Genomic DNA, 12,536 nt, shown 5'->3' with positions numbered 1-12,536 from the left:
GGCTCATCATACGTAACCAGACATGATGTTCTCGTCGTCGCCCTCACAGCACGTGTATGTAGCTTTGGTAGGTGGGTGGTGTTTTGACGGAGTAATTGACCGTATCGCCACGGGTATCGACCATCTTCACACCCTCATACTCCAACGGCTTTACTGCATCTAGACTAGATTATGTACGCAACCGGGAACTATGTCGTAAAACCACGCCTTGCCCCCGTTCTTGTCGTTCCCTCCCGCAACCCACTCTCAGCTGCTCGGGAAACCCCTCAACTGCCAAATGTCATTCGACGTTGTGCTAAGAATGTGGTTTAATGACGTTTGACCTTTTTTTTTTTTTGGTGGAGCCGCCAATCTACCGACTACCACATACCCTCACCTCTATACTATTTTATTGTATTGCCCCCTTTTTTTTGATAGGCACTATTGACAAACTGACATTGCCGAGCGGCTAGATAGAGAAACAAACGACGTTGGGGGCCGGTTGATACGACGTGCCTAGGCTAGAAGGGCAAGGAACAAGAGGGGGAAACAAGGGGAGTAGATGCAGGGCAAGTTACGCGACAAAAGTCCGTTTGCATCTTTATTTATTCGTCCTTTTACAACGCACAGAATCCCCCTGTTTCCAAACATTCTTTTCTTCTTCCTCATTGCTTCTGCTTCCTGTCTTGCCTGCTGTGGCCTGTTTGCTGCTTGCCATTCGTTCGTTCCTTTTGAGCTACTTGCTTTTTCTACTGCACCGTAGAAAGGGTCCGAGCAAACATCCATCAGCTTCTCCCCCCTCACCTCACAAGACAGCCCTAAAACAAGCAGAAACAATGCACGTCGACATCCCCAGCGTCCTAGCGGGATTTGCCTGCCTTGCAACCGCGGTGTCCGGGTCCGCTCTGCCTCCCGCGTCTTCGGCAGAGAAGCTCCTAACCTCGTTACAGAAGCAGGCCGTCGCGGCTTTGAAGGAGAGGGGAGCAGGTGCGAACGGATGCACAGTTGAAAATGCCGCTGTTAGGCGTGATTGGTGAGTGCCGGGGTCTCTTCTAGAACTAGACCTAGTCTGAGTTGCCGTCCCTTACCTATTGCCATCTACGATGCATGCATTTACCCAAAGTGGTTCCACGATGCTCGGGTCGCCACTTGCCCATTTTCCACTGCATCAACCCACACCACCACCCCCGATACCACTACACTACCTTCAAGCCTTACCTTACGTTGATATCCCCTTTAGCGTGCGGGGAACGTTGCTTTGGGTGATTTGCATCAACCGTCCCTTGCGTCCGTGCTTTCCCATGCACACCATCTTTTTATCTTTTATTTTACTTGTCAACCTCGTCTTCCTCATCCTCGGTTGCCAAGAGATAGATGATCACGTCGAAAAGGGCAAATGACGTATCAAGTAAACTGACACAAAAACAGGGCAAAGTTGAGCAAGAAGGAGCGGAAGGAGTACATCCGGGCAGTGCAGTGCCTCCGCAGCGCGCCGGCCAAAGGAGACCCTTCCTTTGCGCCCGGGGCCAAGACGCGCTTCGACGACTTTGTGGCGGTCCACATCAACAACACCCTGTCCATCCACGGCACGGGCAACTTTTTGACGTGGCATCGGTACGTCACCTGGGCGTACGAGAATGCGCTCCGCGAGGAGTGCGGCTACAAGGGGACCCAGCCCTACTGGAACTGGTTCCACCGCGCCGACGACATGACCAAGTCGCCCGTCTTTGACGGCTCCGACACCTCGCTGGGCGGCAACGGCGAGTTCAAGGCCCACAACGGCACCCTCGGCGGCGCCGGCGCCATCTTCATCCCTCCCGGAGTGGGTGGCGGCTGCGTGACCAAGGGCCCGTTTGTCGACTTCCCCGCCAACATCGGCCCCGTCCGCCCGGGGATGGACGGCATGGTCCCCTCGCCCACGGGACCGCTGGGGCCGAACCCGCGCTGCCTGACGCGGGACCTGAGCAACGTGGTCTCGCGCACCTACTTCACCCACGCGAACCTGCACAACCTCACGCTCGGCGCCGCGTCGGGCTCCATCGAGCTGATGCAGAACGAGTTCCAGGGCCGGTTCGCCGACGGGTTCCTGGGCATGCACGGCGCCGGCCACTTTGGCGTGGGGGGCGACGCGAGCGACCTCTTCTCGTCCATCACCGACCCCTCCTTCTACATGCACCACTCCATGGTCGACTTTGTCTACTGGATCTGGCAGGCTCTGCACCCGGACCTGGCCGGCGACATTGCCGGCAGCATCACGGTGAACAACAGCCCGCCCAGCAGGGAGGCGAGGAAGGACGACCTGCTGCCCATGGGCGTGACCACCCAGGACAGGCCGATTGGCGATCTTTTGGATACGCTGGGTGGCACGCCGGGATGCTACATTTTTGAGTAGTGGTGATGTGTGCTGGGGGATAGAGTGGATGGTGGAGGTTTGGTGGATGTTGTACTTGTGAATGATGCATGTACTTGTAAATAATGCATTTCTTTTCTTTTATGGTTTCCTTCTGACGTTGTCTCTGATTGGACTTTGGCTCAGACAGGATTGATGAAATAGAATTCTATCAAGTATCAACCAACCTTCGGAGTTTGTTTCCGATTGATTAACAGGTTTTCACGCGCTCACGAAAAAAACCTTGGCTTCTACCAAGATGTGGATTACCCTTGATGTCAGGTGGCAATAATTGTTGACCTTTGCTTCAAGGTGTGCGCAGCCTGGGAGGGCGCATCTTGTGGTCCTCGTTGAATGCCGGCATCCGAGCGTGGTCGCATCATTCCCAGTTCGCACGAGTAATGCCCGTCAGCCTGTCCACAATGAAAAACAGACCATCGAATTGTTCCCCCATTGTTATTTGACAGCCCACAAGACAGAAAGATTTCGATACGGGTTACTTGGGACAACAACTGCTGCAAATTTGATGATTACATTGACGCCAAGACAGCATCAAATCACCAGCCAGAGATTGCCAAAGTCGCAAAGATCAAGCGTTGGATGCAGGCCGACATCGATTGCATGAACCTTTATCAGCGAGTCAGGGGCAGGCGAGATTCGACAACAGGGCAGAGATGCAGCCAAGAATGCGACGCTTCCCTCGGCCAGAGAAATGCGGAGACCAGCCCCGCGCAGCCATCCAACGCTTACGACGTTAGGCGGACCTTCCAATCTCGTTAGTGAGGGTCAACCGGATGCCCGCCTTTCACCTGTACTATAGCAATTAGGTGGGTGGGCAGTTCTGGGCAACATGGCAGTATTTCCCAGTGCCCGCATCTTGTCCGTTTTACCGTCAACGTCCACCCCAAGTGCCACCGATGCCCACCCCAAGGCCACCATGTCCGCCCCCCCAGAATCCAGTTGTGCACGAGCGTGGATCTCTTGATTCCAGCTGAGCCCAACTTGGATCAAATAGGGACCAAAACTAGTACGCTACTTGCCTAGTATATCGCTCCCGGACGGCCCCCAAAGGAGATTGCGTCCCACCAATAAATGCATCAACATTCGGCACATGTGCCGGAGCCCGTACCGGCTGGCACCTCACGGGGTGCGCAGTACCCTATCTGCATCTGCATAAAACCAGTCAACAATCCCGTCTTGCATCTGGCATCTTTTTGGTGATGTTTTCGCCTCATCCCGCCGACAGCCTGATCTACGCCGCTGCCCTCCCCGCGAGCTCAAACCCTTGTTTGCCAAAAAGCCGACTTCGACTTGAACAAAACGTCCCCTCAGGAAAAAAGAAAAGATGCTTCCCAAGTTCTTCACTCTCCTGGCCACCGCCGTCTCGGCCGTGGCAGCCGGACCCCTCGCGGCCCGGGACGTCATCAACCACGATGCTGTCGTCGGCTTTCCGCAGTCCGTGCCCAACAGCAACGCGGGCCGGAACATGCTCCGCTTCAAGCCGTGGCTCAAGGTATTCAGCGGCTGCGTGCCGTTCCCTGCGGTGGACCAATGGGGCAACACTGGGTAGGTTTCTTTTGTGTTTTTTTTTAGTTAGTTCCAATCTCTTTGTCACAAGTCCTTCCACTAACAAGACACCTCACAGCGGCGGTCTCAAAACGTCGGGCAGCCACTCGTCCGGCTGCTCCAAGAACGTCGGCCAGGTCTACGCTCGGGCGGGCACGCAGGCGGGACGCGGGGCCATCATGTACTCGTGGTACATGCCCAAGGACTCGCCGTCGCCGGGCATGGGCCACCGCCACGACTGGGAGAACGTCATCATCTGGCTCGACGACGTCAACAGCGCCAACGCCCGCATCATCGGCGCCTCGGCCTCGGGCCACGGCGGCTACGACACGCGCGACAGCATCGCCAGGGACGGCGACCGCGCCCTGATCCGCTACTTTAGCAACTGGCCCCTCAACCACCAGATGGGCTTCACCGGCGAGAGGGGCGGCGAGCAGCCCCTCGTCAGCTGGGACACCATGACCCAGGCCGCCAGGAACGCCCTCGAGTGGACCGACTTTGGCGCCGCTGGCGTGCCCTTCAAGGATGGCAGCTTCCAGAACAACCTGGCCAAGGTTTTCCAATGAGCTTTGTTGGCTTTTTGGGTTAGGGCTGGGTCTTGCTCTGTCGGCGTTGAAATCAAATTTATGTCTAGTATTTATTTAGTTGTACATCATTTCTTTAATACTGTATCTACTTTATTGCTTAATTAACTACCTACTTTTTACACTTATACTCTAAATCGCTTGCATCCGATGCATGGGCCCGTGCCGACATCCAGCCCGGAGAATCCTCCCCGCGTGGATCCCTGATGTTATATTGACGATCTTTTCCCACCATGGTGCAACCGCCTGCCACTCCGCCAAGTATTGGTTGTGCTCGAGTAATTTGCCGACGGGTGAGGAAGGTAAACGTGGTTAAAGTATGGATAATAGTTGGTCTGTTATATGAGTCAAATTTTTGCCACCCACCTTTGTGATTGGCAAAGTCACTCGACCCTTTTCCTGTTGCCTACCTAGGCAATTATCTTGTTTCCAAAAAGGGCAACTTTCAAGTGACCTTGTCGCCTACATCCAGGCTTGTGACAGATATCGCTCTATTTCAAGAATCAAGACTGCAAACATGATTGTGTCAAAAGAGAGATAGAGATAAAGATTTGAAAAAAAAGGAAAAGAAAAGAAAGAAATCCTCCCACTAGACTAGACTACAATAACCTTCATTATCGCTTTCCATGCTAATTGTTTGTGCGTATGCCGCATGAGGATCTCTGCGTTCTCCTGTTGTCGTAGCCTGCCGGAATCAGCTGCCTGTCGTCGTTCTCACCTCGGTCCTGCAAATTTGCGATTAATTGAACCAACAACATCGCAGGCAAGCTTGCAGAGCAGCTCGACTTGCTTGACAGTCGGTTCCTTTTTGATTTCTCGAAGCAGCAGTACATCGCCCGTGTTATCAACTTCTGGCCATCCCAAGGCCCGGTGCCTTGGACTCAAGATGGTCCCTTTTGTTTCCCCAGGGTGACTTTCCAGTTTCCACCAGCTCTGTGGTGTTGTTGTCACTTAGCACAACATTCTGGCTCTTGCCTGTGAGATTCGAAAAATCCCAGGTGGGCGAACAGGGTTGCAGCTTTGGGAATTTAGCTTGAACCTTTTCCCCGGGGGCTCCTGGTCCGCAGATCCAGTTATGGACTTGTCGTTAGCATAAACAGCATTAACCTTGCAACCACCCACGGGCAGCCCGAGCAGTCAGAAGCTCTTGGAGCGTTGGGGGTGCTTGAGGGTCAAGTAGCATGAACAAGTCCGTCCTTTTCAATATTGAGATAAGATGCAAATAATGCCGACAAATAATGCACGACTAAGTGCAAAATACACGACTAAGTGTGCATGTAATCTACATGAGGAGTATTTATATAAAGGCAGGAACCCACTATGGCAATCAATGGGTTAAAAATAGAAGTCAAATATAAATAACGTACGTTAACCCGTTGTTCAAGTAAAACTGATAATTGGGATCACTCGCTACAACTTTAATCGTTCAAACTTCTATTCAACATCCACTTCCCTACCTACTCTTATTGTCCTCACAGAATTCACTCTGCGACGATGCGTTCTCAATTCTTCCTAGCTACTCTTTTATCTTGCGGCGCTATTGCAAGCCCAACTGGGGTTGGGGGTTATAGCTCGGACCCCGCCCACTAATCAAGCCACGTTATCGCGCCCCGTTCCAGGCAATGGGCTGATTACGATTACGAGAGAAGGATGCAGCACACGCGCGAGGTCGAGAATCATAGATTGTTGACCCAGAGTCTCGAACTACAAAGGAAAGCCAAGGAAGCGCAGGCCGCAAAAGCACAAAAGTCGAATGCCGATGAGAGCAACAACGGTGGGACCAATTCGGCCTATTGGAACAGCTTGCCTGGTCAACCTCGACTGGCTCAATAGTTGCGTCCCGCCCTACCACGGACTGAGCCCAGCAAGCGAGCGCCGTAATTGTTACCCGAGTTCCGGGGAAACCACTCGCCTGAGGGCGATTTTAGGAGCGTCTTGTCAAGTGGTGGACGGAGCTGTAACGGCAGTGTCCCGATCTTAATATGTACCTGGCGGAGTTGAAAAAATCTAGATAACATATGCTAATTATATGTGGCATATACTTGGGGGATTCCGAGCGGTCTCGTGGAGAAGGCCAATGATATATGTTTCTTTTTTGCTCCCGCAGATATGCAATTGGGTATTGATTGGGAAACCAGACGCTTGTATTTCTACACACGAACACATTTCCCCAGGACTTTTCATTCACGATGATTTCTGCCTGCCTTGGATGTTACTTGGATGCCGGATACCCTCGTTTTGATACCCCACAGTCCCGGTATTTTCATCAAAAACGCAACAAAAACCTTGGTTATCAACAAGAACAACGCACGGCTTGCATCTCCAAAGGCCCCATTGATCCTGATGAAAAGCTTCAGCACGATAATGACTATTTCACTCTCCAACAATTGTGAGACTTCACTGTCAGGATGTTTATAAGCGGCTTCTGTGTGCTCTGTAGGTGCCGCAGTGGTAGTTATCGCTTGAGTGATCTCGGTCGTGGCAGTGATTGGTGGATCTGTCGGGACCCTGGCAGTAACAGCCGCGTCAGGTAGCTGTGCTGGGGTGGGTTCAAGCCGGGGATCGTTGGTCGCCAGCCAAAGTCTTTGGGCAAGTCCGTCATCGATCCCCGTTCCATCTTCCGCCTGCGTCCTCAAAGCTTCAATGAGAGGGTCATGTCGCCCCTGAAGCCCGTTGGCGAGTCTCGACGCCGTTCCTTGCCGGAGACCACCCTCCGAGAAGGTGACCATGGTGGAACCCGGCATCTTCACAGGGGTCCGGTCGAGGTTCGCCATCTGCATCGCCTTGTCCAGACCGTCTGCTATCTCGTCGAGCTGCTTCCGCGGCGCCCTCTGGCCAAACATGTCCAACCGAGCCACGGTAGACCTGTCCCTCCCGCCAAGGCGAGACGAAAACATGGCGGCGCTGTGGCGAAAGCTCTTGGCCTTATTGTAGAGCTTACCGTCGATCTCCACCCGCATGTACAGCGGCTTTCGGCTGTGCTCAAACGCAAACGCCGTGCAGTAGTCGTGCGGCGCGTCCTGGTCGGGCTCGAGCCTGTTGGCTCTAAACTCCCACTGCAGAGTCCGCAGGCCCGAGCAGCCGGGCGGCGGGACCACGCTGCCCTTGAAGGTCCAACATCCCTTGCGCTCCTGGGAAGAGGAACGGATGAAGCCAACACCGCCCAGCTCATTAGCCGCGATCCCCAGAGTAGGCACAAAGTGGCTTTCCTCGGCTTCGGTGCGGCTTGTTTCGTTCCCGGTCAGGTATCGCGGTCCGTAATGCTGTGTCATTTGCACCGCGACATCTGCTTCGAGCTGCCGGCGCGTACGGTTTTTCTTGGCCTTCTTGGACCTTGCGAGGATGTACGACGTGTCAGACGTGTCGTCTTCGCCGATGGTGATGTAGACCATGGCAGATTCTAACCAGTAGCCCTGGGTCTGGTGGAAGGTGATGTCCATGTATATGATGCCCGCTGGCTTCTTCCTCTGCCCCAACACGCCGACTTGGGTTCTTTCGTAGTGATATTTGCAATCAATGCTCACTTCTCCGACCCTTTTGGATCCCACACAAAGATGAGTGCCACGAAGGGCTTCGGCCTCGTATCTGTGGTAGTCATTCTGGCCGTAACTGCGCACCTCGATGGGAGCATCTGGCAAGGCTTCCTCTTCCATTGAGGCTGTCACAAGACTTGATGCAACAGAAAGCGATGTTTTGTGTAGAGAATCGTCGAAAAAAAGGATACCAAGAGAAGAAGCGACGTAATCAATCGTCCCCAACAACCCCTCGGCCAAATTGCCAATCTGCAGATAATCAACCTCGCAGCACGTCTGTTTTTCAGCTGCGGGGAAGTCGGCGTACATGCAACAACAGCCAGCCAACAGGATAACGTCGGATGCATTGTACGTCGTATCGACAAGCTGCCCCTCCTCGGCGCGTTTCGCACTCTCGTTTAGCAATCTCAGTGGCAACACTTTTGTGTACACAGTCTTGTTGTTCAGAGATTTTCGCTTCATAATCGTGACAGAGTGGCCTTCAACAAGACGACTGCTGCCCTGCCCTTCTTTCAGCCAGCCATCCAAGAGACTCGGCCGCAGTCAATATGCCGGTTCCATCCCGAGAGAATCGTGGCGAAAGACCACCATCGCCCCTCAATGACCCAGCTCCTTCAACAGGCTCACAAAACCTTCCAAGCTCTAGCGAAGGACACCATTCAGAGCATCGGGCGGTTCCGTCACCGCCAATCGCATCGCTGCCAGATTACAAGACGCCTCAAGGTTCTGTTCCCCAGAAAGAATCCGAGACGATGTCTTCTGCGCCGACAATCTCTGAACCCGAAGGAAACCGGACTGCTTTTTACTTTGAGCAACTTGAAGCGGTACTTCGCAAGCTGCAAACGGAAAGCGCACGAGTGACGTATGAGGCAAAATCCAAAGATCGACAGATTGAGCAAAAGCTTCAGGATAGAATCGACGGGATCGAAACCAAAGCCACCAATATATCTGATGAGATCAAGCAGCTTCGAAACACCGTCGCAGAGGAAAATGCAACAAGGGCTGAGATCAAAGAGCTGAAAAAGAGACAGGAGAGCCGCATTTTATTCAACAAAAACCTCAAGTTCGAGACCAGCGTGCTCGAAAAGGAGCTCAAGCATTTGAGGGAGCAGTACTGGAAAACAAAAGAAGACACAACATCAGCCTACTTTGCAAAAGAGGAGATCCAAAAGGAGCTGAAGCGGCTGCAGGACGAGAAGCAGCAATTAGACCGGCAAATAGCCGAGGCAAGACTTGATGAAGATGGATGGGAGACGGATGATTCATCACAAGATTCCGTTGCTTTCAGCAATGACAGGAGAGTAAACCCAATTTCCCTTGTCGACGAACCCCTCTCCGATGGCACGGGCAGGACAAAGACCATACGTATAACGGTTCCTGCCGTAGACGATCTGAGAGATAGCCTGGCCGAGTTCTCGCGGCTTCGGAGGCTCGGAAAGTTTCGGCTGGCCTTTGAGCTGTTTGAGCAGCAGCTTGCTCATCACCTGGACAACAGGTACATCCAAGACCAGTATGGCTGGTATCTGTTGGAGACTGGACAGCTAGAGAAGCTTGGTCGTTTGGTCGAGGTCAGACCCGCATACCGCATTTTTGATGCTCTCGAGACCAGCTGGAAGTTTCTCCGCGAGGAAGCGGATCTCGTTCGTTGGTCAGCGTCAGACAAGGAAGAAATAATGACGGATGCAATGGAACTGCTGATGGAACCGTGGCCAGTCCTAGACTCTGCAGAAGTGCGTCCCCCATTTTTTCTTTCGTATTGCATCTTACTCCCCTTGCCCCACGAGTATGAGTGACTCAGCCGCTAAAGTACGTTACAATACCCTGTCAACACACAACTAGATGACGCTTCTTACCAAGATAGTAACCTGCACCAGGCTGGCCAAGCATACTTTCCCACCCTCAGCTTGGGCCAGTCTTGTCGAGAGCTTGGTCGATGCCGGCATGATTTGGGAGTTTCGAGACCTCGTCGAGGCGGTGGTGTCCAGCACTCAGCACTCCACCGAGGCATTTCTGTGGAGGGTATTCAGGAGCGAGCAAGACCCGCTCAAGGATCCAGTAGAGAGGTTCTGCGCCGCCTGGGTGAGAAACGTCAAGGTCCTCGAGCAAGTTGACGAGTCCACCCTCTTTGCTATGCTGGAGACTCTGTCAATACTCAGCATGGGTGACATGTCTAGGGGCTACCGCTTCGGGAAACGCCAGCGATGCTTGCAGTATGCGCAGCTGTTTGCATCGGAGCTTGTCGGGCGAGACGCGGAAAACATGAAGACGCGACCATATGCAGTGTGGCTCGTGGCGAAAGCCCTTGAGGGAAGAGCTGAGGCTTGGCTGAGGTCTCATGACCTGGTCAACTTTCCAGACGCCCCTCTGGGGAGCATGATTTGCCACTATGCAGTCTTCCCTAAGCGCAACGGGTCCATATACGCACCAGTCGACGACGAGACCCCAAGTTGGAAACCTGGATGCTTGTCTGCAGATGATGTCAGGGTTCAAGATACATACCGACTTGTGCTCCGAGTCGCAGAGGAGAATGGGGATGCGCTGATGCAGGGCGCCTGCCTGCAAGGCTTGGCCTACTTGACACCCGGAGGTCATGAGGCACGATTCCAACAGCTGTCAGAGTTTTATTCCTCAACAGACAGCATCTTCAAGAGGCAGCTGGTTAGTCTGTCCCGGTACATGGAAGCACATACACCATCGGCCAGGCATGGCCTTCGTCAAGACATGCTTCGACACGGGCCACCCTCGCATGCACCGTATGAGGAGGCACACTGGATGATACTAAGGGCCCTGTCATCATCAGAACTCGAGAGGAAATGCTATTTGGACCTTGCCGAATCTGCAAGGGCGTACGCTGAGCAGTCCGGAAGCCTTGCATTGGAAACCCAGGACGTTTTCCGGAACCAGCTCCAGGACAAGACGAATCAGTCAAGGTACTCAACAGCTGGAGCAGATTCGAGCTCTTGTAAAAAGGCGAAAACCTCAAAGAATGCGTCGCCGGACAAGTCGGCCAAGCATTCTCGTCTCGGTCGGCTACGGCTAGCTCAACTGCCCCGGCGACCAAGAAACAAATACGGCGGGGTTAGGGCCCGAAGTGGTAGGCGCCGAACAGGAGACTCGACAAACGAAAGAAACAAGAAGAAGGAGGGTTTACAGGACAGCATTGTTGTGGAGACGGCGCATCAGAAACTCAGTGGCTCGAGAGACGCGTCGACGGTTTTATTGGTGGGGGAAAGTGATGGTTCACTCGACTCTTCGTTCGTTTCGAAAGGCAGCGAAGGCTTTGGATTTGTACGAGGAGTTTTCAAGTTGTCATTGCACTCCAATCGACATGCGTGGGAGTATCAAGATTCCAGCGGCTCTGATTCTGAGTCATGGAGCGTCTTGTTGCGATCAAGGTATCGGGGTAACCTGTTCTTAGGGTAAAGTACAGTGGGTTGAAGCAACTGAGCGTCTGACTGGGTAACTGGGGTTCTCAATGACTGGGGGTGAAGTTATGATCGTTCTCAAGTAAGTCTTGAGGTTAACTAGAGTTTGATTGCTGCTAAGCAATCCTAGAATCGAATCTATCTACATGGTAATGAGCGTGCCTTATATAGACTATGTTCCGAATGTGATCTCTCCTGATCTGTCACAGATCGCAGAGATCACTTCCCTTGATCTGTTGTGATCCCTCAATGATCACTGAGATCACTCTCTTGGCAATCACGTGAGGTCACGTGATTCCTTCTTATGTAATCCTCTTTCTGCCGGTCGGTGATTTCTCTGGGCGGGTGTCGTCAGGAGGGGTGTGACCCCACCTGGCCTCCCTGGTACCGGCCCAACTGTCTGGTCGTAACACGTCTAGTGGTTCCAGATTTCTGCTGATGGGAGGCGAGAGCGGAGGCGTCCAAGGACTAGACTTATGTGTCAGTTTTGAAATAGAAGTAAACTCACTCAAAGCAGTGTCTTTTTCGATTCGATGTGAATAAGAATAGTACCAATTTCAGACCTTGTGCAGGCCGACACGCTTACCCATTCAATTGCCCGTTGGAACGGGCGCCGTCTTAGCACACGGTGAGTGTTGCTGCCTGCGCCTCTCTTGCAATCTTGAATAAAATGGTGGTCAGCGTGAATAATCAAGCTATAGGTCGCATTGGGAGCCCGCTCCCATATACGTCCCAAAAAGTTGCAAGCTTGCTTTGGTGCTGATGATTCTGGCTGAATTTTATCCATGTCTTGCACAAGTTTATACCAAAAAATCCGGCCCGATTCAAGTTGACCCCGTTCACTGCAGTTATGACAACAGAGAACACCCACACTCAAGCTTCGGTGTGTAAGCAACAGCACACCAACACCATTGCAGGAGTTTATGGTCCGCAACGGGTCGGTCGGACATTTTAGCCGTTTCCCCAGGTATAAGCCAAGGACCTGTTGCTCGGTGAGTGAGGCGCAGACCACTCCCCTTTCATTCAAACCTTTTGTACGTGTTGCACCCAAATATAGATA

At 52.9% G+C, this 12,536-nt stretch overlaps 4 protein-coding genes across 4 annotated transcripts; 3 read left to right on the top strand and 1 right to left on the bottom strand.

The window, feature by feature from the left end:
• The first annotated feature begins 281 nt into the window (after positions 1 to 281).
• Positions 282 to 2,594, top strand: MGG_08455 (uncharacterized protein). The gene is made up of 2 exons (XM_003715907.1): positions 282 to 1,012; positions 1,408 to 2,594. The coding sequence occupies exons 1-2, from the start codon at positions 816 to 818 to the stop codon at positions 2,369 to 2,371; spliced, it is 1,161 nt and encodes a 386-aa protein (XP_003715955.1). The 5' UTR covers positions 282 to 815; the 3' UTR covers positions 2,372 to 2,594.
• A 209-nt stretch (positions 2,595 to 2,803) lies between these two features.
• Positions 2,804 to 4,641, top strand: MGG_08454 (elicitor). The gene is made up of 2 exons (XM_003715906.1): positions 2,804 to 3,934; positions 4,014 to 4,641. Exons 1-2 carry the CDS (start codon positions 3,714 to 3,716, stop codon positions 4,498 to 4,500), a joined length of 708 nt encoding a protein of 235 aa, XP_003715954.1. The 5' UTR covers positions 2,804 to 3,713; the 3' UTR covers positions 4,501 to 4,641.
• A 1,837-nt stretch (positions 4,642 to 6,478) lies between these two features.
• MGG_08453 (uncharacterized protein) lies at positions 6,479 to 8,379 on the bottom strand. The gene has a single exon (XM_003715905.1). It carries the CDS (start codon positions 8,358 to 8,360, stop codon positions 6,699 to 6,701), a length of 1,662 nt encoding a protein of 553 aa, XP_003715953.1. The 5' UTR covers positions 8,361 to 8,379; the 3' UTR covers positions 6,479 to 6,698.
• A 10-nt stretch (positions 8,380 to 8,389) lies between these two features.
• Positions 8,390 to 11,888, top strand: MGG_08452 (uncharacterized protein). Its single transcript, XM_003715904.1, has 2 exons — positions 8,390 to 9,781; positions 9,891 to 11,888. Exons 1-2 carry the CDS (start codon positions 8,600 to 8,602, stop codon positions 11,472 to 11,474), a joined length of 2,766 nt encoding a protein of 921 aa, XP_003715952.1. The 5' UTR covers positions 8,390 to 8,599; the 3' UTR covers positions 11,475 to 11,888.
• Positions 11,889 to 12,536: the final 648 nt, after the last annotated feature.

This window comes from Pyricularia oryzae, chromosome 4, assembly GCF_000002495.2.
Source record: "Pyricularia oryzae 70-15 chromosome 4, whole genome shotgun sequence".
Lineage (NCBI taxonomy): Eukaryota > Fungi > Ascomycota > Sordariomycetes > Magnaporthales > Pyriculariaceae > Pyricularia > Pyricularia oryzae.
This window is presented reverse-complemented; position numbering and strand designations above follow the sequence as displayed.